At 40.1% G+C, this 27,383-nt stretch overlaps 1 protein-coding gene across 1 annotated transcript in view; it reads left to right on the forward strand.

Moving 5' to 3' along the window:
* LOC144491564 (peroxisomal acyl-coenzyme A oxidase 2-like) overlaps nt 1–27,383 on the forward strand; it is a 43,442-nt gene that overhangs the window by 2,991 nt on the left and 13,068 nt on the right. Inside the window, exons 2-10 of the mRNA XM_078209546.1 lie at nt 3,025–3,187; nt 4,137–4,291; nt 4,941–5,048; nt 6,761–6,880; nt 8,762–8,877; nt 11,074–11,246; nt 17,502–17,667; nt 23,276–23,466; nt 26,534–26,695. Of these exons, the coding sequence (XP_078065672.1) occupies nt 3,025–3,187; nt 4,137–4,291; nt 4,941–5,048; nt 6,761–6,880; nt 8,762–8,877; nt 11,074–11,246; nt 17,502–17,667; nt 23,276–23,466; nt 26,534–26,695 (1,354 nt within the window). The remainder of the gene's footprint in view (nt 1–3,024; nt 3,188–4,136; nt 4,292–4,940; nt 5,049–6,760; nt 6,881–8,761; nt 8,878–11,073; nt 11,247–17,501; nt 17,668–23,275; nt 23,467–26,533; nt 26,696–27,383) is intronic.

A 27,383-nucleotide genomic window follows, 5' to 3' on the forward strand; every position in this document is an offset into this window, starting at 1 on the left:
TTGCAATCTAGGTAAAATGATGTTAATAAGGTTATTCTACAGACCATCTATTAAGGGAAGTGGAGGAAAACTCTGTAAGCTATCTTAACTACCCCCAAACAACTGGCATAAAGAGGGATAAGAGTTTTTACAATGTATTCAGGACACCTTTCATAGCCAGTATATAAGGAGCACAAGAAATGAATCAGATGAACACAAGAAATTGGAACAGGAGTGAACCATATGCTCTGCTATTCAGTACAACCATGGCTGATCTCAGTCAGCTCCACTTTTCTGCCCGCACCCTGTGATCCTTTTGTTCCCTAATGACCAACTATCCTTCTGTTTAGCTGGTGGAACTAATAATGGGAAATGAATCAGAACAAATAACGGATTGAAGCTTAACAGAACATACAAAATTTTAATTGGCAATGCAAGTTGAAGATAAAGGTTGGAAAAACATAAGTAAGGCAAAAAATGTAGTCGATTAGGGGAAAGAAGCAGATTTTGAGGAGACGAGAACAAAACTAGGGCCAAGAAATGGGAAAAAGATTGAAAAACAATCAGTGGGAACTATTTTTGTTTAAAGTGATCAACAAATTTTAGGAGAAATACATTCCACTAAAAAGCCAAAGAGCAAACTAGCCAATAATGAAACACCATGGATGAATAAAATGGTAGGGACAGAATTGAATCTAAAGAAGGCATACACTGAAAACATGGACAATAAAGGAGGAAATGGCAAAGGGAATACAAAGAGGTTAGGAAATAAATAAAATGAACAAATAGGAAGACAGAGAAACTACAAAATTATGTTATGAAGTATTATGAAAAGAAATAGTGAAATATCCTACAGGTGCATAAATAGCAGAAGGTAAAGCAGGATAGGGATGGGCCACTAAATGATGTACAAGATAAACTCACCAGTAATGGGGCAAAATGACAAAAGTATTAGAACCATTGAATCCCTACAATGCAGAAATAGGCCCAGCAAGCTTGCAGCAACTCTGAAAGAACATCCCACCCAGGCCCTCCCCTCTGTTCCATCTCCGTAACCCCACACGTTTACTACGGCTAATCCACCAAACCTACATGTCTTTGGACTGTGGGAGGAAACCGACGCAGGCACAGGGAGAATGTGCAAATTCCACACAGCCAGCCACCCAAGTCCAGAATTGAAACCAGGTCCCTGGCGCCATGAGGTATTAGATCATTACTTTTCCTCTATTTTTATCAGGGAGACTAACAAGGTGGACATTTTTGATTTGATTTGATTTATTATTGTCACATGTATTAACATACAGTGAAAAATATTGTTTCTTGCGCTATACAGACAAAATATACCGTTCATAGAGAAGGAAATGAGAGAGTGCAGAATGTAGTGTTACAGTCATAGCTAGGGTGTAGAGAAAGATCAACTTAATGCAAGGTAAGTCCATTCAAAAGTCTGACAGCAGCAGGAAAGAAGCTGTTCTTGAGTCGGTTGGTACATGACCTCAGACTTTTGTATCTTTTTCCCGAAGGAAGAAGGTGGAAGAGAGAATGTCCGGGGTGCATGGGGTTCTTAATTATGCTGGCTGCTTTGCTGAGGCAGCGGGAAGTATAGACAGAGTCAATGGATGGGAGGCTGGTTTGCGTGATGGATTGTGCTACATTCACAACCTTTTGTAGTTCCTTGCGGTCTTGGGCAGAGCAGGAGTCATACCAAGACATGACTTTAGGAGAAGAAATCATAAAAGATACAAGGACGTTTAAAATAGAAAGGGGAATATAATTGATATATTAATAAAAACCTAGAGACAGTGAAGCCCAGGGTCTGAGTGGATTATATCCAGGCATACTAAAAGAGGCCGGGGAACAGATAGTAGCATTACTATTGTATTTCATCCTGCAAAGCTATAGAATCCTACACTGCAGGAGGTCATTTGTCCTATTGAGTCAGCACCGACCACAGCCCCACCCAAGCCCTATCCCCATGCATTTACTCTGTTTAGTACCCCTGACATTAAGGGGCAATTTAGCATAGCCAATCAACCTAACCTGCAAACGTTGGACTATGGGAGGAAACTGGAGCACCCGGAGGAAACCCATGCAGACACAGGGAGAATGTGCAAACTCCACACAGACAGTGACCCAAGGCTGGAATTGAACCCGGGTTCCCGGCGTGTGAGGCAGCAGTGTTAACCACTGTGCCACCATGCCGCCAGGACAGCATGTTAAGTCTTTCTAGCAGTTGATAACTTTACCAACATATAAGCTAAATAAACAACTTAATAAACAAAAGTAAGCAAAATGCTGTGGATGCTGGAATCTGAAACAAACCGGAGAATGCTGGAAAAGGTCAGCAGGACAGATGCTGCCAGATTTGCTGAGCTTTTCCAGCATTCTCTGTTTTGTTTCAAATAAACAACTTGTCCTTTAGAACAGACTTTAGTAACTGGCATAGTCTTCTGCATTTATTCTGGTCCTCTGTTAAAAGTACAATTGCCAATCAGAACATCCTCCAGTTGTTTTTAGAGGCATCTACCTATTTGACTGTTTATGTATAATATTGAATACTTTCCTGCTCCTGCTCAAATGACCAGTATGCCCAGGCTGAAATTACCTGAAGGTGCAGGCACATTGGTTAATGAAGCTTTAATTTTGTTTGAGAAGTGAAAGCTGCAAGATTAATCAAGTTTAGTCAGAATACTTCATCTCCTGATTGGAAACAATATTACACAATTTCTTTTGCTTATTTAAGTATGGAATGTTATTATAGATGAGAAAAAATAACTTGTTTTCAATTTTTGTTTAAAGTTCGGAAAAGTATGAGGTTTCAATTCTTGGAGTATGGGAACTGCTTGAGCTAAACAGCTGCTGGAGGAGTGGAGGCTAGGGAAGAAAGGGAGGAGGGTGCAATAAACAATATAAAATATATTCCACAATTTTGGGGCTTTATGTATAATGAGTAATTCAGTATCCGTTTTGAACTTTACAGGAATTGATATGTTAATCAAAAATTTAAATATATTTTACTTACAATATTTTTCTTTGTTTTGTCAGACCATCTTGTCAATTCTGATGCTGTTTTCAACGAAGAAAATGTGTATTTCTTGACGCAGACTGAGCGATATGAAGCAGCTGTAAAAAGAGCTGTGCATCTTCGGCAGAAGATGAAGAAATTGGGCTGGACTGATGATGGGCCGGAGATAGAGTTTGCTTTTAGGTATTGCTTTTAAACAAAAAATGCCAATGTGTTCTTTGTAAGAGCCCTTTTACAGAAATTGTACTTTTCTCCTTCCCCAAGTGTATCACCCACAGTAAGAAATCTACTATCAGGCCTGCACAAGCTATGCATTGAAACAGGCCCACGGGAAGTACATGAGGTATTTGGACCCAAATATTCATATCTCGCTGTGGAAAAATTCCAGTCAGACACTGCTGAATAGAATCATAGCTAATATCAAAAATAAACCATATGGTAGAGTCTACAAGTTCAAAGACATTTATCAACACATTGAAGCATAGTTGCCATTCAATTTAAGGTCGAAGTGAGAATGTTGCTTAAAATATAAATGTATTCTTTTTAAGAACACTAAACCAATGGTGTATGGCAAGGTTCCATTTACTGAAAGACAGACCATAAAAGAATCAAGCTGTTTGACACTCAGTAATAGGCTACAATCTCAAGCCCTTATCTGCAGAGCGTGATGCTAGAGTCAACAGGTGGGAGTTATTGAGCTGGTTTAGCATCCGGGTCTTACTGAGGTCATTCATAAAGCAGGTCTTCATATATATACACTCAGGCATCCACTTTCATCTCTTCAGTTTATACACATCAGGTAATGGGCAACTTGATAATTTCTTTAAACACAGTTTCAGATGAGTCTGGTGTTTCTTTTATTCATTCGTGGGACATGGGCATCGCTGGCTGGCCAGCATTTATTGCCCACCCCTAGTTGCCCTTCGAGGGCAGTTGAGAGTCAACCACATTGCTGTGGGTCTGGGGTCACATGGAGGCCAGACCGGGTAAGGACGGCAGATTTCCTTCTCTAAAGGACATTAGTGAACCAGATGGGTTTTCTGACAATCGACAATGGTTTCACAGTCATCAGTAGATTCTTAATTCCAAATATTTTTTTGTTTTATTGAATTCAAATTCTATCTGTCTTTAGGGCCCTAGGAGGAAATGTGGCCTTTGGAGTCCACAATGGAGTCTTTATACCAACAATCACAGAACTGGGAACAGATGCACAGATTGCAAAGTGGGTTCCACTGGCTAAGGATTACCAGATTATTGGAACTTACGCTCAAACGGAGCTAGGCCATGGCAAGTGGACAATTTGATATACTTGAACACTGTTTACCAACACAATTTTATATTGCACCTTTGATTTAAGCTTTATAATTTTACAAAATCAAATTGCAGGGCACTTCACTGTTAAAATTTTAGTAAAAAAGTCAGCTGCTAAGTGAAACTTTGGGCTTCAGCATACTATGATTCAAAGCAGAGGTAGCAGTTTCTATTGTGAATTCCACACTATGAATTCTGATCTTGATTATGCAAGCAATTAATTACATTCACATTGGCTCCTTTTTGAAAGTGATGATTAACAAACAGATTGAAATTAAATTGTAAATTCATTAATTAGTAGTCTGCACCAGTAGCTGGTATCTAGCTGGTTCATAAATATTCATTATAATTGAGGTAGTTGGATATTATTCCGTTTCAATTGGATAAACATAGCTTTCAGTTCAGGATATTTAGTATGATCAGCACCTCTGTTGAGCAGTGTAACAAGCTTTACTGAACTCAGCAGTGCTGCTGAACCTGAGACAAGCATATTAACTGAACCTGAAATTTGTCTGTTTAAGTGATAACAACCAATAAGACTTTATGACAGTAAGGTAGTCAACCTTTTGTTTCCGACTGTGATCTCTTAAACTTTCCACATCATGTACCTGCTGTTTATTTTAAGGCACGTACCTTCGTGGACTAGAGACAACGGCAACCTTTGACGCTTTCAGCCAGGATTTCATCCTCAACACACCAGAAACATCCTCGATAAAATGGTGGCCTGGTGACTGTAAGCCTCTGAGATATCAATCTCACTAGACTTATAAGTTATTTATTTCTACCTATTTTTATACTTGACCATCGAATTACTTCGAGTAGAAACTTTAAGAAAATTAACATACATTGTACTCCAATAATTTTTTACATGAATGGGTTGTGAGATATTCCATGTTTTACAGCCTTACAGGTGCTACATAATTGCAAGATGTTGATATATGATAGGCTGGACCTTGTTGGAGCGGGGTGTCTCTCAATGCACGCTCTTAAATTAGATCTTTTTCTGCACACTTTATCATAATAGAATTTTACATCATTATTTGCTGAAAGTGCAAACTGATAATGGTGAGATGATGGAAAGAGGGTCTCTTGGAGCTTAGTGAATGACAGAATCAGTAGTGCATTTAACCAGTAAGATTTAAGTATTAAGAAAGGAATAATGAAGGAGAGTGAAATGGAATCAAATCTGGTACAGAAGAGAAAAAGGGTGGATTCAGAGAGAGAATAGAACCATAGAAAATTACAGCTCAGAAACGGGCCTTTTGGCCCTTCTTGTCTGTGCCGAACCATTTTATGCCTAGTCCCACTGACCTGCACTTGGACCATATCCCTCCACACCCCTCTCATCCATGAACCCGTCCAAGTTTTTCTTAAATGTTAAAAGTGACCCCGCATTTACCACTTTATCCGGCAGCTCATTCCACACTCCCGCCACTCTCTGCATGAAGAAGCCCCCCCCTAATATTCCCTTTAAACTTTTCTCCTTTCACCCTTAACCCATGCCCTCTGGTTTTTTTCTCCCCTAGCCTCAGTGGAAAAAGCCTGCTTGCATTCACTCTATCTATACCCATCAAAATCTTATACACCTCTATCAAATCTCCCCTCAATCTTCTACGCTCCAGGGAATAAAGTCCCAACCTATTCAATCTCTCTCTGTAACTCAGCTTCTCAAGTCCCGGCAACATCCTTGTGAACCTTCTCTGCACTCTTTCAATCTTATTTACATCCTTCCTGTAACTAGGTGACCAAAACTGTACACAATACTCCAAACTCGGCCTCACCAATGCCTTATATAACCTTACCATAACACTCCAACTTTTATACTCGATACTCTGATTTATAAAGGCCAATGTACCAAAGGCACTCTTTACGACCCTATCCACCTGTGACGCCACTTTTAGGGAATTCTGTACCTGTATTTCCAGATCCCTCTGTTCAACTGCACTCTTCAAAGTCCTACCATTTACCCTGTACGTTCTTCTTTGGTTTGTCCTTCCAAAGTGCAATATCTCACACTTGTCTGCGTTAAATTCCATTTGCCATTTTTCAGCCCATTTTTCTAGTTGGTCCAAATCCCTCTGCAAGCTTTGAAAACCTTCCTCACTGTCCCTAGAATAGGTAGGAAAAATAAGAGAAAAAATGAATCTCTCAGCAACAATTTCAAACACAAGGACGCATTAAATTGTTCTCTTTCTGGGCCAGAGAAATTGGCATTATCTGTTATCAACCTTAGTTAAAAGAATATTTATGCTTTAACTAGTGGACACAACTTTCCATGGTGAGAGTAATGGTCAATTGATGGGTAAATACAGCAAGTTCTTAAAAGGAACAGGAAAGCTCAGGGTGAAGCAAACCATGTTGAGCAAATTGACCAGTTTGGAGGATAAATATCAATGATCTATTCATTTGAAAAGTCTTCATGCAGTCTGTGTTTTCTACTCTCAGTGGGTAGGTCAGCGAATCATGCTGTGGTCTTGGCTCAGCTATATATCCAAGGAATGTGCCATGGAATGCATGCATTTATCGTTCAGATTCGCAGTCTGGTGGACCATTCTGCTTTGCCAGGTAATATGCTGCAGGTTTTAATTTCCTTTTAAAAGGCTCTTCAGCAATAAAGCCTGTTGTTTTGTTCTGAGAAGGGTGGGTTATAATGAACACTATTGTGATTGTTATGCTGATATGTATGGAACCATATAACATGCATACCACTTAAAATTTGTATAAGTAGGGGACACAGGCACAAAGTTGTGTACTCCTTGTTCCATGCCCAATACTGCGGTTGATATTTTGAATTAAACAAGAATATTGCTGCTCCTTGATTGTGATGTGGGAAATTCTTTTAGGTGGCCTGATTAATTTAAATTCTTTTCATTAAACATTTCATTTCACAAGGGCAAAAAAAAGTTTATTCAGTTCAATGAAATTCTTCAATTAAACTAGTTTTTATTAAAACATTGAAATGTTAGAATCAAAAGCATTACAAATTAACAATATTCAAGCAAACATACAATTAGGACAAGGCAAATGGGAGATCAGTGGTACTACCTACACAGTTAATGAGCTGGCAGGCTTTCACAAAAGATCTCAGATTTCATGCCAAAGAGCAGAATTGGTTATAGTTTTCGTTATCAGATTATACAGCCCAGCACTTAATTAAGAGCAATTTCATTCATTCACTGTTCCGTCAATCTAACAATGGCATGTCCTTCAATTAATCATATTTTGACACCTTCAAATATTGATCTGTCATTCGTCTGCCCGTTTTATGGAAGTTCTCTCCCAAAAATGGCTTCTTAGATTCAGCATTTCTCTAACTAGTTTAAGCTCTAATACCAAAAGACACCTTTATCTTTTGGTATTATCACCTGGCCTGGGTAATTTACTTTGTTGCATAATTTGTGCCTGACTTGTGCTGGTATCTTTCATGAATACATCTTTCATTTTACTGGCATGTTACAAATTCATTTCTTAGAGACATTATTAAGATGTTACTTAAATATTTTGTATTATTTTCAAACCATATATTAAAACATTAGCTGCTAATTATCCTCATGTTGGGTATTTAGAATTAATCAGAATTCTCAACTACAATAGGAAGTGCTTGTTGGACCAAATGAGGCCATTTTCTCATCAGCACAGCTGCATATTTGAGTGTAAACAAAATAAATCTGAATACTTATTAAAATTTGGTTGGTGAGAACAAACATTGTTCTAAATCTATGACTAAAATAGCCCCTTAACGTGCACAGAATTTTAACTGCCAAGGAGATTTGAGTGCGAGTGGGGAAGAGGGGTTAAAACCCCAAAATAATGGCATCAGGTTGGGAACCCGACTTATCCCACTCACTTCCGGGTTTAACCTGGTTGGTTTGCAAACGAGCAGGAAATCCCTGGTGATCTGTCAGGTAAATAATAAAAATATGTAAATTCCCAATTAACTCAGGATTTAACTCATAATTCTGGCTTTAACAGCCAGCATGTCGATTTCTGGAGTGGTGTGGAAATTTGCCAGGGTCAAGGCAAAGTGGAGTTGAGGGGTGGGGGGAGTCACGCTCTCTTTATATGCACCAGTTGCCAAAAGGTAAGTTTAAAATTCCAGTTTGTGTGTTAGGTACGTTGCTGAGGTCATGGGGAGAATTAGGTTCAGTGAACGTGTGAATACCCAACCTGATTCTCCCTATGACCTCAGCAACCACAACCACCTCTCCCCCAACCCCCCCCAACCGATATACTATTTTACCCACCTACCCACTTTCCTACCTGAAATGGCCTAGCAATCTATTTGGCTGCATTGTGTTCAAGAAGGTGGATGGACCACAACTTTCACAAGGACAGTTAGGACTGAGCAATAAATGCTGGCCTTGCCAACAATGTCCATGCCCCACAAATGTTTAAAAATAAATAAACACATGCTATGGCTAATGTATTATTAAAATTTGGTTCCAGGTGTCAAAATTGGAGACATTGGTCCAAAGATGGCATTTGAACATGTTGACAATGGATATTTAATGTTGCAAAATGTTCACATTCCCAGGGAGAACATGCTAAGCAGATACAGTGAGGTAAACAATTAAAGTTCTTAGCATAATTCTTAATTGGAGTTCTCTGTTTTTTAAAAACATTTGTATGTGGGATGTGATTGTTATTGGCAAGACCAGCATTTATAACTCATCTCTAATTGCCCTTGGAAGGTGGTGGTAAGTCACTTTCTGGAATTGCTGCATTACATATGGTGTGGGCACACCCATGGTGCTATTGGGAAAAGGTTTCTTCATACTTAAAAGTCTACATTATTAATTATCTTTCTAAAAATAAAAATGTGTAATGTATTCCTGTAAGAGCAGATTATTCTGCAAATATATTTCTTAAAAACAAAGTAAAATGAACAATTTATATATTTACAAAATGAATTACAGGCTATCTAGGTAGAAGGAAAATCCATGAATGCAGAAAATCTCCAAATAAAAATGGAAAATACTTTAGAAGAAACCTTGGCAAGTGGGTGCAATGCATCTTGAATATAGGACACACTACCACCATGGTGTGAAGGGTGTGCATGCTTAAGGTGGCTAATGGGCTGCTAATTAAGTTGACTGATTTGTTCTGGACCGGGTTAAGTTAAAGTTTATTTATTAGTGTCACAAGTAGGCTTACATTAACATGGAAATGAAGTTACTATGAAAATCCCCTAGTCGCCACACTGGCACCTGTTCAGGTAAACCCAGGGAGAATTTAGCATGACCAATGCACTTAACCACCTTATCTTTCGGACTGTGGGAGGAAACCAGAACACCCGGAGGAAACCCACGCAGACATGGGGAAAACTTGCAGATTCCACACAGACAGTGACCCAAACTGGGGTCGAACCCGGGTCCCTGGCGCTGTGAGGCAGCAGTGCTAACCACTGAATGTTGTAGCTGCGTCTCTTCAGGCAAGTCGAGGTTATGCCACCCCTACTCCTGACTTGTGCCTGGAGGTGAACCAATCTCCTCAATATCCAGCCTCTGACCTCCCCTACTAACCAAAGCACTGATGTGGGTCGTCCATTTGAGTTTCAGGTCATTGTAGCAACCCAGCATATTGATGTAGGGAGATTTCACATTGCTATAGAATGCCATGGGAGAGTTGGTTAGACTGTTTTCTTGTGAGAAGTGAATGATAGAGTGCTATTCTTCTGAACCTGCAGAAATAGTAAGGTCATCAATTCATGCTCTGCACATGATAAAAACAGCTTTACCTTTCAGTTCCACATGAAATACCAGTCCTGTCTTGCAGAATGTAAATAACTCGTAGGTTTCATCTTGCAGTATAATGTTCTCTATAGTTATAATTCAGGTCAGAAACTCAAGCGTTTTATGAAGCTCACCTGGATCATAAGTTTTGCAATTTGTTTTTGGCTAGGGTGAGCATGAGATGTTTCACTTCAGGTATGATTCAACTGACCCACTAGGGAGCTTTTATCAAACAAAGTTTATTTAAGAGTATAGCTAACATGTATATAAAGAAAATTAGCAATAACTTTTACAAACAAGAAAAAAAGCATGATATTGTATAACCCTTGACAAATATATGAAATGTTCCAATCAAACAAACTTTCTGATTCAAAACCCTTGCCACAGGTTTAGCACAGAAAATACGAATGCTCACTTGATGCTGGAACTTAGTCCTTTGGTTGCATGCTGCAGTTCTCTTGAGACACAGGCACACAAGCTTGAAGTCACAACAACTTCCCAAAACACCAGGGAGAGAGAGAGAAGCTATAGGTACTACCTAGTAAACCACCAACAGCAGAATTTTCACTCCAGGAAGGCAAGAAGCCTTGCTTCCAGCTAACAGCAGAATTTCCACTATCAGAGAGAGAGAGAAACACTGCTTTTCAGTGTGATGTCCACCCCCTTCTAAAGTAAAACTACAGCCAACAGCTAAACTGAAAATGAAACCTTGAATTCATGAGGAAAAAATACTGTCCAAAACACATGACCTGCCAACCAGTCTCCCTCCTAACAATGCAGGGTAATAAAAGAAATGCCAGAGTAAAAAGTAACAAAATCTCATTTAAACCATTGAAGTAGCAATAAAAAGGCTTCCAGCAGATAGCCTAGCAACAATGAAACCAAAAGGCCTACTTACAACTGCAGAGAACATAATGATTTTTAAAAAAAATTCTTAAAGGTACACTAATGTCACACTATTGATTGTTCCTTGTGCTTACTGAATTAGAAATATCAGCTTTGCATTAATGCCTGTTGCCATTCTAGGTTACTTCAGACGGCAGCTATATTAAACAAGGATCTGACAGAATCAATTACATCTCTATGGTGCTTACTCGAGTGAGGATAATATCAAGAGCAATTGTGCCTAATCTTTCTAAAGCCTGTGTTATTGCTATCCGATACTCTGCGGTGAGACGTCAATCAAAATTAAAGGCTGGGTACGTCCAGAGACAGAATGTGGTGTGATTTAATAAATATTGTGATGTGGGTTTACTGATATGTTGATTGTTAAAATGTTTTTGCTGCTGCTGATTTTACTTCCAAACTAAAAGTAGCATTACTATAGCAACATGGGCAAATTTTTGACCTGATAGTTATTTTGAATGAACATACAGGGTAAGTGATGGTGTGAGGGGGAGGGTTTCAGATTCATGGGACATTATGACCAGTTCTGGGGGAGGTGGGACCAGTACAGACTGGATGGGTTGCACCTGGGCAAGACCGGAACTGATGTTCTAGGAGGGAGTATTTGCTAGAGTGGTTGGGGAGGATTTAAACTAATATGGCAGGGGGGTGGGAACCATGCATGGAGTCGGAGAGGGAATCAAGGAACAGAACAAAAGACAGGGGAATAGGAAAAGTATGAGAGTAAACTTGCAGGAAACATCAAAACTTTTACAGTCGGTTTTTAGTTATGTGAAGAGAAAAAGATTGGTGAAGACAAATATAGGTCCCTTACAGTCAGAATTAGGGGAATTTATAATGGGGACCGAAGAAAGTGGCTGACCAACTAAATACATACTTTGGTTCTGTCTTCACAAAGGAGGACACAAATAACATATCAGAAATGTTGGGGAACATGGTTTAGTGAGAGAGAGGAACTGAAGGAAATCAATATTAGTAGGGAAATGATATTGGGGAAATTGATGGGATTGAAGGCCAATAAATCCCCAGGGCCTGATAATCTAATCTAAGAGCACCTAAGGAAGTGGCCTCAGAAATAGTGGATGCATTGGTGGTCACCTGAGATTCTATAGACTCGGGAACAGTTCCGATAGATTGGAGAGTAGCTAATGCAATTCCACTATTTAAAAAAGGGAGGTGGAGAGAAAGCAGGGAATTGTAGACCAGTAAGCCTGACATTGGTAGCGGGGAAAATTCTAGACTCCCTTATCAAAGATTTTATAGCACAGCACTTGGAAAATGGTAGAATTGGACAAAGTCAGCATGGACTTAAGAAAGGGAAATAATGCTTGACGAATCTACTGGAATTCTTTGAGGATGTAACTAGTAGAGTTGATGAGGGGAAGCCAGTGGATGTGGGTTATTTGGACTTTCAAAAGGCTGTCAAAAGTTCCACATAAGAGATTAACATGTAAAATTAAAGCACATGGGATTGGGGTAATGTATTGAGATGGATAGAAACTATTTGGCAGACAGGAAACAAAGAGTAGGAATAAATGAGTCTTTTTCTGAATGGCAAGCAATAACTTGTGGTGTACCATAGGGAATGGTGCTAGGACCCCAGCTATTCACTATCTATTAATCATTTAGATGATGGAAATAAATGTAATATCAAAGTTTTCAGATGACACAAAGCTGGGTGGGAGGATGAGCTGTGAGGAGGATGCAGTGATGTTTCATTGTGATTTGGACAAGCTGAATGGGCAAATACGTGGCAGATGCAGTGTAACATGGATAAAAGTGAGGTCATCCACTTTTGTAGCAAAAACAGAACAGCAGATTATTATATGAATAGCTATAACTTGAGGGGAATGTGCAATGAGACCTGGGTATCCTTGTACACCAGTTGTTGAAGGTAAGTATGAAGGCAGTAAGAAAGGCAAAAGGTATGTTGGTCTTCCTGCAGTTATACAGGGTCTTGGTGAGTCCACACCTGGAATATTGTGTGTAGTTTGAGTCTCCTTATTATCTGAGGCAATATGACCTATGGAGATCCATCAAAGATGCCAAAAGACAGTACTGGACCAAGCTAGAGTCCCAGGCTAGCCACACAGACTCCCACCAACTATGGCAAAGTCAGCAAGACCTAACAGGCTATAAGATGAAGGCATGTAGAATCGCCAGCAGCAATGCACCCCTCCTGATGAGCTCAACACATTCTATGCCCGTTTGAGCAAGAGGTCAGCGAGAGCACGCCCTCCACCCAGGAAGCCTCAGCCGAACCCGTATTTGAGGTCACCTTCACAGATGTCAGACCAGCCTTCTCAAAAGTCAACCCATGGAAAGCAACTGGCCCAATGGGGTACCTGGATGAGCGTGGACCAGCTGGCAGGGGTATTCTCCGACATCTTTAACCCCTCTTTGCACCAATTTGAGGTCCCTTTCTGCTTCAAAAAGATGACCATCATCCCTGTACCAAAGAAAAGCCAGGTAGCGTGTCTTAATGACTATCCGGTGACTCTGATATACATCATTATGAAGTGCTTCGAAAGGTTAGTCATGCCACGAATCAATTCCGGCCTCCCAGATTACCTGGATCCACTACAGTTTGCCTATTGCCGCAACAGGTCCGCAGCAGACACCATCTCCCTGGCCTTACACTCAACCCTGGAACACCTGGATAACAAAGCCACCTATGTCAGACTCCTATTTATAGACTACACTCAACCTTCAACAACATTATTGGGACAAAATTCCTCTCCAAACTCTGTGGCCTAGGGCTTGGCTCTCCCTCTGCGACTGGATCCTAACTAGACTTCCTAACCCACAGACCGCAATCAGGAAGGATAGGCAGCAACACCACCTCCATGATCATCCTCAGATGCGTACAGAGTGGCCAAAAATAGTGGAGAATTAGTGGATTGGGAAAGCTTTAAAGAAAAACAAAGAACGACTAAGAAAGCGATTAAGAAAGGAAAGATAGATTATGAAACTAAACTAGCCCAAAATATAAAAAATGATAGTAAAAGTTTTTACAAGTATATAAAAAGGAATAGAGTGGCTAGAGTGAATGTTGAACCCTTGGAAGATGAGAGGGGGGATTTAATAGTGGAAAACGAGGAAATGGCTGAGACTTTAAATAAGTTCTTTGTGTCGGTCTTCACGGTGGAAGACACAAATAGTTTGCCGAATATTAGAGATCGAGAGTTGGTGGGAGGGGAGGTCCTTAATACAATTACTGTTACTAAGGAGGTGGTGCTTGGTAGACTAATAGGACTGAAGGTAGACAAGTCCCCGGGCCCGGATGGAATGCATCCCAGGGTGCTGAAAGAAATGGCTGAGGTAATAGCAGATGCGTTAGTAGTAATTTATCAAAATTCGCTGGACTCTGGGGTAGTGCCGGCTGACTGGAAAACAGCTACTGTTACGCCGCTGTTTAAAAAAGGAAGTAGACAAAAGGCGGGTAACTACAGGCCGGTTAGCTTAACGTCCGTAGTTGGGAAGATGCTAGAGTCCATTATTAAAGAGGAAATAACAGAACACCTGAATAAGAATGGTTCGATCAAGCAGACGCAGCATGGATTCATGAAGGGAAAGTCGTGTTTGACGAATCTACTGGACTTTTATGAAGATGTCACTAGTGCGGTTGACAGAGGGGAACCGGTGGATGTGGTGTTTTTAGATTTCCAGAAGGCGTTCGATAAGGTGCCTCACAAAAGGTTGCTGCAGAAGATTGGGGTACACGGAGTTAGGGGTAAGGTGTTGGCGTGGATTGGGGATTGGCTATCTAACAGGAAGCAGAGAGTTGGGATAAATGGGTGCTTTTCTGGTTGGCAGTTGGTGACCAGTGGCGTGCCGCAGGGATCGGTGCTGGGGCCTCAATTGTTTACCATTTACATAGATGATCTGGAGGAGGGGACTGAATCTAGGGTATTCTAGTTTGCTGATGACACGAAGGTGAGTGGGAAAGCGAATTGCGTGGAGGACGTGGAAAGTCTGCAGAGAGATTTGGATAGGCTGAGCGAGTGGGCGAGGATCTGGCAGATGGAATATAACGTTAGCAAATGTGAGGTTATCCACTTTGGAAGAAATAATAGTAAATTGGAATATTATTTAAATGGAGAAAAATTACATCGTGCGACTGTGCAGAGGGACCCTGGGGGTCCTTGTGCACGAATCGCAAAAGCTCAGTCTGCAGGTGCAGCAGGTGATCAAGAAGGCGAATGGAATGTTGGCCTTTATCGCGAGGGGGATAGAATATAAAAGCAGGGAGGTCTTGCTGCAACTGTACAAGGCACTGGTGAGGCCGCAACTGGAGTACTGTGTGCAGTTTTGGTCCCCTTATTTGCGAAAGGATATATTGGCCTTGGAGGGAGTGCAGAGAAGGTTCACCAGGTTGATACCGGAGATGAGGGGTGTAGCTTATGAGGAGAGATTAAACAGATTGGGTCTGTACTCGTTGGAGTTTAGAAGGATGAGGGGTGATCTTATAGAGACATATAAGATAATGAAGGGGCTGGATAGGGTAGAGGTGGAGAGATTCTTTCCACTTAGAAGGGAAACCAGAACTAGAGGGCACAGCCTCAAAATAAGGGGGGGCCGGTTCAGAACAGAGTTGAGGGGGAACTTCTTCTCTCAGAGGGTAGTGAATCTCTGGAATTCTCTGCCCATTGAAGTGGTGGAGGCTTCCTCGTTGAATATGTTTAAATCACGGGTAGATAGTTTTCTGATCGATAAGGGAATTAGGGGTTATGGGGAGCAGGCGGGTAAGTGGAACTGATTCGCTTCAGATCAGCCATGATCTTGTTGAATGGCGGGGCAGGCTCGAAGGGCCAGATGGCCTACTCCTGCTCCTATTTCTTATGTTATGTCCTGATTCCTCCAGGACAAGTTGGTGATCTGGACATCTAGAAACTTGAAACTCTTGACCACTTCCACTTCATCCCCATTACTGTGGCCAGGGGCATGTCCTCCACTACGCTTCCTGAAGTCAATGACTATCTGTTTCATTTTGTTGACATTGAGGTAGAGATTATTGTCGTCCCACCATTTCACCAGATTCGCTATCTCCTTCCTGTACTCTCATCATTGTTTGAGATCCGACCTACTATGGTGGTGTCGTCAGCAAACTTGAAAATCGAATTGGAGGGGAATTTGACCAAACAATCATGGGTGTATAAGGGGTATAGTAAGGGGCTGAGGTCACAACTTTGTGGGACACCAATGTTGAGGATAATCGTGGAGGACTAGACAGGGTAGATGCAGGAAGAATGTTCCCAATGGTGGGGGAGTCCAGAACCAAGGATCGTAGTCTAAGAATATGGGGTTAACCTTTTAGGACTGAGATGAGAAATTTATTCAACCTGAGAGTAGTAAGCCTGTGGAATTCACTAGCAAAGAAAGTAATTGAGGCCAAAACATTGTATGTTCTCAAGAAGAAGTTAGGTATGGCACTTGGTGTGAAGGAGATCAAAGGACATGGGGGAAAGGCAGGATCAGGTGATTAAGTTGGATGATCATAATGAATGGCAGAGCTGTCTTGAATGGCCTACTCCCCTTATTTTCAATGTAAGTCTCTTTACAGAAGTGTTGATCACACCTGAAGAAAGTAAGAATTTTTAAGACCAGAAAAAGTCATGACGTTCAACAAATTCATTATTTGGCTGATTGATCAACCCACTTACATGCTTTCTCAATATATCCCTTCATCGCTTCTTTCCTGAAATGCATGTAACTGTCTTGATGCCAGTTACTGTATGCTTTTTCCTTAAAAACTTTTTTCTGGTACCATGCTACCCACCAAGTGGAAAACAATTCACCTGGCATTCTTTCTTGCTCCTAATTTCTTTATTTTGATCTAGGGTGCTCTTGCATTTGAAACATTATCGGAAATGAACACTATGGCTAAATCATTTTCACCTGTCATTTCTGTAATATAGAGAGCTTTAATTACAATTACACTCATTCTCTTTTTCCAAAAGGAAATAAATACAATTTTTGTAACCATTCCTAATATCTCATATTCCTAATGCAGTTTTCTTGGTTAGCCCATCTTTATACCATTTCATAGGCTGTAAAACCCTCCAATTTCAAATGAAACCTGGATACTACACCAGATGTGGTGAGACCAATATCTTATAGTAGTCTGTCTACACTGCTCCATCTCTGCTAATACTTGTACTTTTTTTTTTCCTCGTTGCAGCCAAGTTAAATAATGTTCACATTAGCAATACAACGACAAACTGAATTGTCACACTATTATGCTTAAAGGGAATTTGTTCAAGTGAGGGTAACATCTAACAAAAATCAAGCTAAGTCAAACATAAACCAGTTAAAATGGCAGATAATATCGGGACTGATTCTATTTTCTGTTTCTATAGCTCTTGGGGCTAAAGGGATATGGAGGAAATGTGGGATCAGGGTATTGAATTTGATGATCAGCCATGATCAAAATGAATGGTGGAGCAGGCTCAAAGGGATGAATGGCCTACTCCTGCTTCTATTATCTATATTTCTAACTTGTGTATTAACATTTCAGCTTTGATTTTGAAGTTGTGATCTGTCCTTAGTGAAATGGAAGCAAAGATTTTAGACTACCTGACCCAGCAACAGAAACTTCTACCTCAACTAGCAACAGCTTTTGCCTTTCATTTCATGTCCTCATCCTTGGAAACCTTTTGCAACCAAGTAAAAGTACAGATCAAAACCAAGGGAGATGTCTCTTTGCTGCCTGAGGTAAGATAATTTGTCTTGTTGCTCTACAGGCCGAGCAGCGTTTTCTCTGAACAATAAAGTGAATTGAAACAATTGCATCTGTAATACTGCCATTTAAAATAATTGGTTAAAAAATTACAAGCTATGCCACAATTTATCTTCTGCTGTACATATTATCTGTGGTGATTTCCTAAGAAATTGCTCATGGTGTGTCTGCTGCAGATGTGCTGTTTTATGTCATGTAATACAAACATACAAGTTCTGAGCAGGGATAGGCCATTGCTGCGTGATTTGATCGTGACTGAGATGATTGTCAGCCATGCCAAATGGCTGACATTTGTCATTCTATTTTTCTGTCTCACCCCTATAACCTTCGACCCCCCCCCTCCCCATTTTTAATAAAGAACCTATCAAATTCAACCTTTAAAATAATCAAGAACGCTACCTCCATTGCTTTCTGGGGAAAATGATTCTATACATAAATGATCCTGTGAGAAGGTTCACCAGGTTGATACCGGGGATGAGGGGTATAGATTATGAGGAGAGATTGAGCAGATTAGGTTTAGAAGGCTGAGGGGTGATCTTATAGAGGCATATAAGATAATGAAGGGGCTGGATAGGGTAGAAGTGGAGAGATTCTTTCCACTTAGAAAGGAAACCAGAACTAGAGGGCACAGCCTCAAAATAAAGGGGGGTCAGTTTAGGACAGAGTTGAGGAGGAACTTCTTCTCTCAGAGGGTGGTGAATCTCTGGAATTCTCTGCCCACTGAAGTGGTGGAGGCTACCTCGTTGAATATGTTTAAGTCACGGATAGATGGATTTCTGATCGGTAGGGGAATTAAGGGTTATGGGGAGCAGGCGGGTAAGTGGAACTGATTCACTTCAGATCAGCCATGATCTTATTGAATGGCGGGGCAGACTCGAGGGGCTAGATGGCCTACTCCTGCTCCTATTTCTTATGTTCTTAAAATGTCTCCCCATCTCAGCCTTAATTGGGAGACCCTTTTCTTTAAAACTGTGTCTTCTAGTCCTAGTCTCTCCCAGAAGGGGAAACACCTCTGTGTCCGCCCTGTCAAGCTCACTCAGAATCTTGTATGTTTTAATAAAATCATTCTCATTCTTCTAAACTCCAATGGTTACGGCATACAATATATCACCAGTGTTTGTGGCTTATGGTGACTCGAAATATGTGAAATAGCAATTTTGCTCCAACTAATATGGGAGGGTTGGTGGTGCTTTAATATAACACAAAAAACTTCAAAGTGGATTGTGTGCTCAAGTCCTGGAATGGAACTTGAAATCTGCGACTTTCCGATTTGGAGGATGGAATTATTGCACTGAACCCAAACGGACATTAGTAATAAAAGTTTTGGAGAATATTTGAAAAGAATACATAATGCATTCATTTCAACATGTTAACAGCATTTCTGGGTAAAGTAAAACAGGCTTAAATTTGCTGTGATGTGTCAAGCAGCTCAATTTTGCTTGTTAGAGAAATTATGTTTTTTTTCAGATACATGATTGGAACTTCACAAAGTTGAAATCATTTCAGTTTAGTGGTTTAGGCTCAGTTCCCTAAAGGACACATCATTGACCACACAGAAAAGGTGAAAGCTTAATGTTTGGAAGTGTTTAATTGTATCAGTCTTCATCTCCCAATGTGATGGACAGGATGCAGAGACTAGCTGATCAACTGATTCCTTTGGAAATTCATATGAAATTCTGTAGGTAGTTTAATTAAGAAACTTGCAATATTATAAATTCAAGATCTGGAAAGATCACCAGTAACTTTAATTTCAGAATGTTATGATGTACAGATCTAATCTGGCTCACTTTTTATTTATTTGTCCTTTTTTTTCCTTTTGACTGCATCTCAGAGTCTTTGACCTTTTCCTTGAGATTTAATTAAAAACAAAACTTGAATATTTTAAGAGTTCTCGGATGGGCTTTGGCTCATATGATTTTAGTTGTGTTCTCAATATCATGGGCAAAAAACCTCCTATATCTTAAAATCTGCTGAGGCAGTTAAGTTGTGTCAGAAGTTGAATCACCTCTTTCTGTCTAATTTGCAGTATTCCAGACTGAACTATTTCTTTCTTGGATTTAAGATTACCATTTGTAAAATGATTGTTCTTAATCTGAACGTATAATCCAGTGTGTAACGAAAACACAGAAAGATACCTTTTCATTTAAATTCATTTATTACATTTCAGATGTGGTAATTAAGATGGCAACTGCAGCAGTGAATTTGCCGTGTGTTTCTGAAAGACATTGATCATGAGAGAAAACCTTAAATGAGCATTTCATGTTTAAATGCAGAAAAATATTGATTTCCATTAACACATCTGCCAGTAAATCTAATATTGCTCACGATCTCATTCTAGAATATCTGAGACTTGCAGTAAAAATGCTAGAGATGTTCAAAATCATGAAGAGTTTAGACAGGTTAGATGGAGGGAAACTCTTCCCATTTGTGGAAGGGTCGAGAAACAGAAGATACCAATTTTGGATGCAGGCAAAAGAAGTAAAGATGACATGAGGAAAGACTTGCACAGTGTAATTAGGATCTGGAATGCGCTGCCTGAGAGTGTGATGGAGGCATTTCTAAATGTGGCTTTCGAAAGGCAATTGAATAATTATCTGAGGAGAAAAAGTTTGCAGGGCTCCGCGGAAAGTGGGGGGAGGCATGGGACTATTCAAGTTTCCCTTGCAGAGAGCTGACACAGACACGACAGGCTGAATGACATCCTTCTGTGCTGTAACCATTCTGTAATTCTAAATACTGTCCATATGTAGAATCAGTGCTCAAATTAAGGAGGATCCTAAGCTTTTAGTAACAACTATCCTGTCAGACTAGCATAGGAAGAAGTTAAAGTGATGTCCTGCAGGGGTCAGTACTTGTTTGTAAACTAGTTCTGCTTTATAGGAATGACATAGAGACTCAGAGACAAAATGGCACAAAAGGAGCCCATTCTGGCCCTCTGTAGAACAATCCAGTCAATCCTATTCCTTCACTATCTCCATAGCTCTGCAGGTTCATTTCCCTTAAATGCGCATTCAATTTCACTTTGAAATTATTGATCATTTCTGCTTCCAACGTCCACGTAGACACCAAGTTCCGGGTCATTACTACTCACGGGACTAGCTTAGGGGTTAAAATAAAGGGGCGGCATGGACAAGTTGGGCCGAAGGGCCTGTTTCCATGCTGTAAACCTCTATGACTTTAAGCTCTTCCACATTTCCCTGCTGCACCACTTGCCATAACCTTAAATTCCTTGTCCTTTTACCATCAGCTTTATTTTTGTCTACCTTATTTAAACTTGTCATAATTTTGTACCATGTATCAACTCAAATTTGTTTTTTTAAAATTAATGTCACAAGTAGGCTTACATTAACATTCAATCTTTAACACACCCCTCAATCTGTTGTGCTCCGGGAACAGCTCCAGCTTCTCCAACCTAACATGTAACTAAAATCCCTCATTCCTTGAACCTTCCTGCTGAATCTACTCTGCACCATCTGATAGACCCTCACATCATTCCTAAAGGGTAATGATCAGATCTGGACACAGTGCTCTAGTTGTGGCCTAACCAGAGCTTTATAAAGGTTCAGCATAACTTCCCTCCTTTTACTCGGTAAGAAGTCTCACAACACCAGGTTAAAGTCCAACAGGTTTATTTGAAACCAATTAGTGATTCCAAATAAACCTGTTGGATTTTAACCTGGTGTTGTGAGACTTCTTAGAGTTCTGACCCCAGTCCAACGCCGGCATCTCCACCTCATGGCCTTTTATACTCAACACCCATATTTATGAAGCCCAAAATTCCATATGGTTTGCTAACCACACAGTCAAATGTCCTGCCGCATTCATGATCTATGCATATGGACCTCCAGCGATTAGAACTCTGATGCAGAAACAAATTAAACGTTACTTTTTTGGTACTTTTTTGCAAATTTGTACAAATGAGAGAGGATGCAGTTAAGTCTTTTCAGAAGGATTTGAGTCAGTAATGCAATTGGCCAGACAAATGATAAATTCAAGTTTCTAATATTGCAGCATAAAGTCTTACTAATGGAAGTAGGTGCCATGTAAATATAATGGAAATTGAAAGACAATTAGGAGATGGAGATTTGGAAGGTGATCTAGGAGTAATAATAGATCAAGCACTTCTGAATTGAATTGAAACAAATGTTGGGATAGAAAGACAGAACATGACTATAAAACATATGATGATGCACTGGTCAAACTGCGTGCTTCCATTCTGGTCACCATCCTACAAAAAGGATGCATGCCATTGGGAGAAGATAGAGGGTACAATATGTGATCATTTTAATATGTCTGTTATGAAATTAAACCTGTGTCCTCATACATACCATATGATTAACAGTTATCTCTTTGTTATAACATGGGAGCTGAAATGCTTAAGACATTACTCTGAAAGGATGAAAACCCCATGACACTAGGCTAGTGTATACTCAATACACTAATAATCAGATTACTTGCTGCTAAAATTATATGCAAAAAAGAGACACAGCCAAACACGCAGAACAACAATGAAAATAACTTGGGATTTACATGCTGTCTTCACTGTACAACAATAAACAGGCAGCATGGTGGCACAATGGTTAGCACTGCTGCTTCACAGCACCAGGGACCTGGGGTCAATTCCCAGCTTGGGTCACTGTCTGTGTGGAGTCTGCATGTTCGCCCCGTGTCAGCATGGGTTTCCTCTGGGTGCTCCGGTTTCCTCCCACAGTCCAAAGACGTGCTGGTTAGGTGCATTGGCCATGCTAAATTCTCCCTCAGTGTACCCAAACAGGTGCCGAGTGTGGCGACTAGGGAATTTTCACAGTAACTTCATTGCAGTATTACTGTAAGCCTACTTGTAACACTAATAAATAAACTTTATCCCAGATAAATGGAAATTAGTTGAGGTGGCTGAATGTCTTAAAAGCGGAGACAGGGTGGGGAAGTTTAATGTGCATTGCAGTACCTAAGACCCATACAGCTAAAGGGACTGCTGTCAGAGTCTGACAGAAGGAGAATACACCATAGTAGTCCAAGTTCCTGAGGGTTGTAGCCTGTAGGTTAGGGAGGAGTGAGGCACGAGAGGGAATTAGACACGAGCATGAAAATTAAAAACTGGAGCTCATCAGGGACATGAGCCAATGCAAATCAGTAAGGTCAGTGTTAGACCTGGTACAGGATACGATATAAGCAGCAGCGTTTGGTTGAACTATGCAGTGGAGAATGAGATACCAGCCAGTCGAGTTTTATGAACAGTTGAGTTTGGAGGGGATAAAGAAATCGGTGAGGTTTTCGACAGCATGTGGTCTGAGACAGGGGCAGAGGTGGATGATATAAACTGAAAGTGGTCTATCCTGAACAACTTGTCTCTCAAATATCGTCATTAAAACAAATGATTTGGTCACTAATCTTTGTTCCTGGGATTTTATTTTACATAAATTGGCTGCTGCATTTCCTTATATTACTGTACTTTAAGTAATCCATGGTCTGTGACCCATTGGCTGAGAGATTAAATATTGGCCAAAAAAATACTTTCATGGGAAATGAAAACTGCTAATGTGGAATCCACCAACACTTGTCCAACTCTTAATTTCTCTGCAGCTCCATGCCTTGTCTGCAGGCCTGAAAGCAATCATCTCCGACAACTGCAGTGCTGGAGTCGAGCTGTGTCGCAGGGCTTGTGGTGGCCATGGTTACTCAATGCTGAGTGGTTTACCCTCTCTTTACACTCTGGTGGTAGCTTCCTGTACGTACGAAGGAGAAAACACTGTAATGCAATTGCAAACTGCAAGGTATGAGTGGAAACCGACTGTAAATATTTTGAGATTACTCTATAAGTCTGTGTCAAATAGAATCCCTACAGTACAGAAGGAGGCCATCCGGCCCATTGAATCTGCACCGACCACAGTCCCAATCAGACCCTATTCTTGTAACCCCACACATTTACCTTGCTAATCCCCCTGACACTTGGGTCAATTTAGCATGGCCAATCAACCTAATCTAGTATCTATTTATGTTGTGTCTGAAAGCATACAAATCTATAGAGAAATATATTAAATATTTAACAGCACAACTGTTGTAATTTGGAAGATTAGGTACCTTTGACATTCCAACCCACTGCATTTACAGTGTGCTGTACCATAGTTGGCCATATATATATCATGTAGAGATGCCGGCGTTGGACTGGGGTAAACACAGTAAGAGTTTTAACAACACCAGGTTAAAGTCCAACAGGTTTATTTGGTAGCAAAAGCCATTAGCTTTCGGAGCGCTGCTCCTTCGTCAGATGGAGTGGAAATCTTTTCACTGGATCCACTGGAGTGGATTTCCACTCCATCTGACGAAGGAGCAGCGCTCTGAAAGCTAATGGCATTTGCTACCAAATAAACCTGTTGGACTTTAACCTAGTGTTGTTAAAACTCTTACTGCATATATACATCACCCAGAGGAATAAACTTGCATCAACCCTTCAGTTCTTTATTCCATAAATTCTGGGTCAAATTATTCTGCAGTTGCAGCTCCAATCTATGCACAAGATTTCCTGCTTGCTTCTGCATCAGACTAGCATTCAGGATACTCTTCACTCCTCAGAACCTGCTGTTGAAATCTCGGTAACAGTCCAAACTCCAAGATTCCCTCTATTGACACCACAATCTCGGCCCAGTTCCAAGATCAGTGCCTTCAATCCAATCTTAGCTGTTGACAAGTTAGATTTTTGAGTCTGGCTTGGCCCCCACAGAAACCAAATAAAATTATAGGAAATGATGGACTTTCCAAATTGCTGTCTAGTAATGCTCAATTTCTGCTAGTGCAAATCTTAATGTTGACAGTAATTTATAAACTACAGTAAATCAAATACTGTCTCTGGTAGTGTAGTATTTGTGATTTCTTTTAACTTGAATGGATGAGGGCCTTAAATAGATTTCTCAAGTGGAGTTAGCTGTTTAAACATCTTAGCTATGTAATGCAAATAGTTAAAGCTAACTATTGTTGAAAGAATTTATGCAACTACCAGAGTATTTGTTAAATTTTATTCTCCTATTTTGGACCATAAAGAACTTGCAATACAATAATAACAAAAATCTGGGCACCAGAGATAAATTAACTTTGGAAATATATTTAATATACAAATTATTATAAGCATGCAAATACATTTGTTATACTCGCAATTAGGATAGCCATTTGGGACTAAGAGCTATACCGTCAATGATAGTTTATGATGAAGCAAAGAACACATGACTCCATCTTATATATTTTATTGAGATATGCCTATTTTGGTTGCAGAATATGATGCAATCATAGCACAATATGATATTCTTTTGTCTAAGCCTGAAAAAACAATTCACTGAAGTTTTGCATTTTGAATGGCCTGTCCTTGGTGTAAAATTATTGTTATCATGCACCATTGCTTCTCATTTTATCTAGCCTCAGTACTTTTCCATCAAACAACTAAATGTGAGGTCATCCATTTTGGTAGGAATAACAGCAAAATGGACTATTATTTCAATGATAAAAAATTGCAGCATGCTGTTGTGCAGAGGGATCTGGTTGTCCTTGTGCAGGAATCTCAAGGAGTTGGTTTGCAGGTACAGCAGGTAATTAAGAAGGCAAATGGAATTTTGTCCTTCATTGCTAGAGGGATGGAGTTTAAAAACAGCGAGGTTATGTTGCAGTTGTATAAGGTGCTGGTGAGGCCACACCTGAAGTACTGTGTACAATTTTGGTCTCCTTACTTGAGTAAGGATATACTGGCACTGGAGGGGGTGCAGAGGAGATTCACTAGGTTGATTCTGGAATTGAGAGGGTTGGCTTATGAGGAGAGACTGAGTACACTGGGACTGTACTCATTGGAATTCAGAAGAATGAGGGAGATCTTATAGAAACATATAAGATTATGAAAGGAATGGATAAGATAGAAGCAGGGAAGTTGTTTCCACTGGCGGGTGAAACTAGAACTAGGGGGCATAGCCTCAAAATAAGGGGGAGCAGATTTAGGACTATGTTGAGGAGGAACTTCATTCACACAAAGGGTTGTGAATCTGGAATTCCCTGCCCAGTGAAGCAGTTGAGGCTACCTCATTGAATGTTTTTAAGACAAGAATAGATAAATTTTTGAACAGTAAAGGAATTAAGGGTTATGGTGAGTGGGAGGGTAAGTGGAGCTGAGTCCACAAAAAGATCAGCCATGATCTTATTGAATGGCGGAGCAGGCTCGAGGGGCCAGATGGCCTACTCCTGCTCCTAGTTCTTATGTTCTTAACTATATTAATCCTAACTACCCTAATTTCCTCCTCTAGGCATTTTACAAGCTTTACAGATAGTAACATATGCTAACTATCCCATAGTACTCTAGATATGTCAAGTTGTCAACTTATCATGTTTTATGTTTCCTCATGCTCTGGTGGTGGGGCACAGATTGATGGAGGAATGCTAAGTAAAGATCAGGAACAGGGAAGAAGAGAAATCAGCTGAGCCATTGCTTTTTTAGTAGTGGAATTCCACATTGTGGAATTTTGGAGACATAGAATTAGGTTACCTCTCCAACCTGTCAGCTATAGAATGGTGACCAGAAGAAAGTACAGAGGAATTTCAAAGGGGTATAATTATTTTAAAGCTTTTTCTAAATAAACTGCTGAAGTAAAATCTATTAAATAAGGGAAGATATTACAACATAACAGTAACTGTTAAGAACTCTAGACCAAATGGCTCCTGTGCCAGTACTCTATAACTAAATTCACAAGTTTAATACAGCCTTTGGGTGGCACTCCTCTTTTTCAACCTGGACTTATGAAATCACCCCTAAGTGGAAGGTTGATTTTTGACATGCTGGAACTGATGTAATTTTTCTTCTCTACTTAGGTTTCTAATGAAGTGCCTTACTAGAGTAGATTGTGGTCAGCCTTTGCCCCAGTCTGTCTCTTATCTGTCTGAACCCATCACTCTTCATTGTTCTGCGAAGGAGAAAAGTGATTTCCTCAAGCCATTCATGTATGTAGAGTCATACAAACGGAGGGCACACAGGTCAGTAATAATGCTGTTGTGTGACTGAAATTCCTCCATGAAAAACCCCAGAAATTACAGAGTAGAAAGTGGATTCGGGGAAACAACCTTAACCAAGCTAGAAAATTGTAACACAAACTTTCTAAAATGATTTTTTGAACATAAATTTCTTTAAAGATGGATTCTGCAAGTATCTAAAAAAAATTCCACAAATGTTACAAGGAAGTAACATTCATTCCACACAAGTACCATGCAAAGACCATCATCGACATGAGAGAATCTCACCATCTCCCCAAGACATTCAAAACATTACCACCCTCATTATCAACATCCTTGGGTTTATCGTTGACCGGAAACTTAACTGGACTAGCCATATAAATACTCTGGCTACAAGAGCGAGTCAGAGCTAAAAATTATACGGCAAGTAGCTTACCTTACTCCACAAAGTCTATTTACCACCTAAAAGGCAAGAATCAAGAGCATAATAGAATACTGTTCACTTGCTTGGATGAGTGCGGCTCCAACAAGACTTGAGAAGATTGACACTATCCAGGATAAAGCAGCCTTTTTGTAATCAGCACCCCATCCACCACCTTAAACATTCACTTCCTCCACCACAAATATACAATTGTTCATTGTGTGCCATATAGAAAATGCACTTTAGCAACTTATCAAGGTTCCTTCAACAGCACTTTTCCAAATCCATGAC

The sequence above is a fragment of the Mustelus asterias genome, chromosome 3 (genome assembly GCF_964213995.1).
Source record: "Mustelus asterias chromosome 3, sMusAst1.hap1.1, whole genome shotgun sequence".
NCBI lineage: Eukaryota > Metazoa > Chordata > Chondrichthyes > Carcharhiniformes > Triakidae > Mustelus > Mustelus asterias.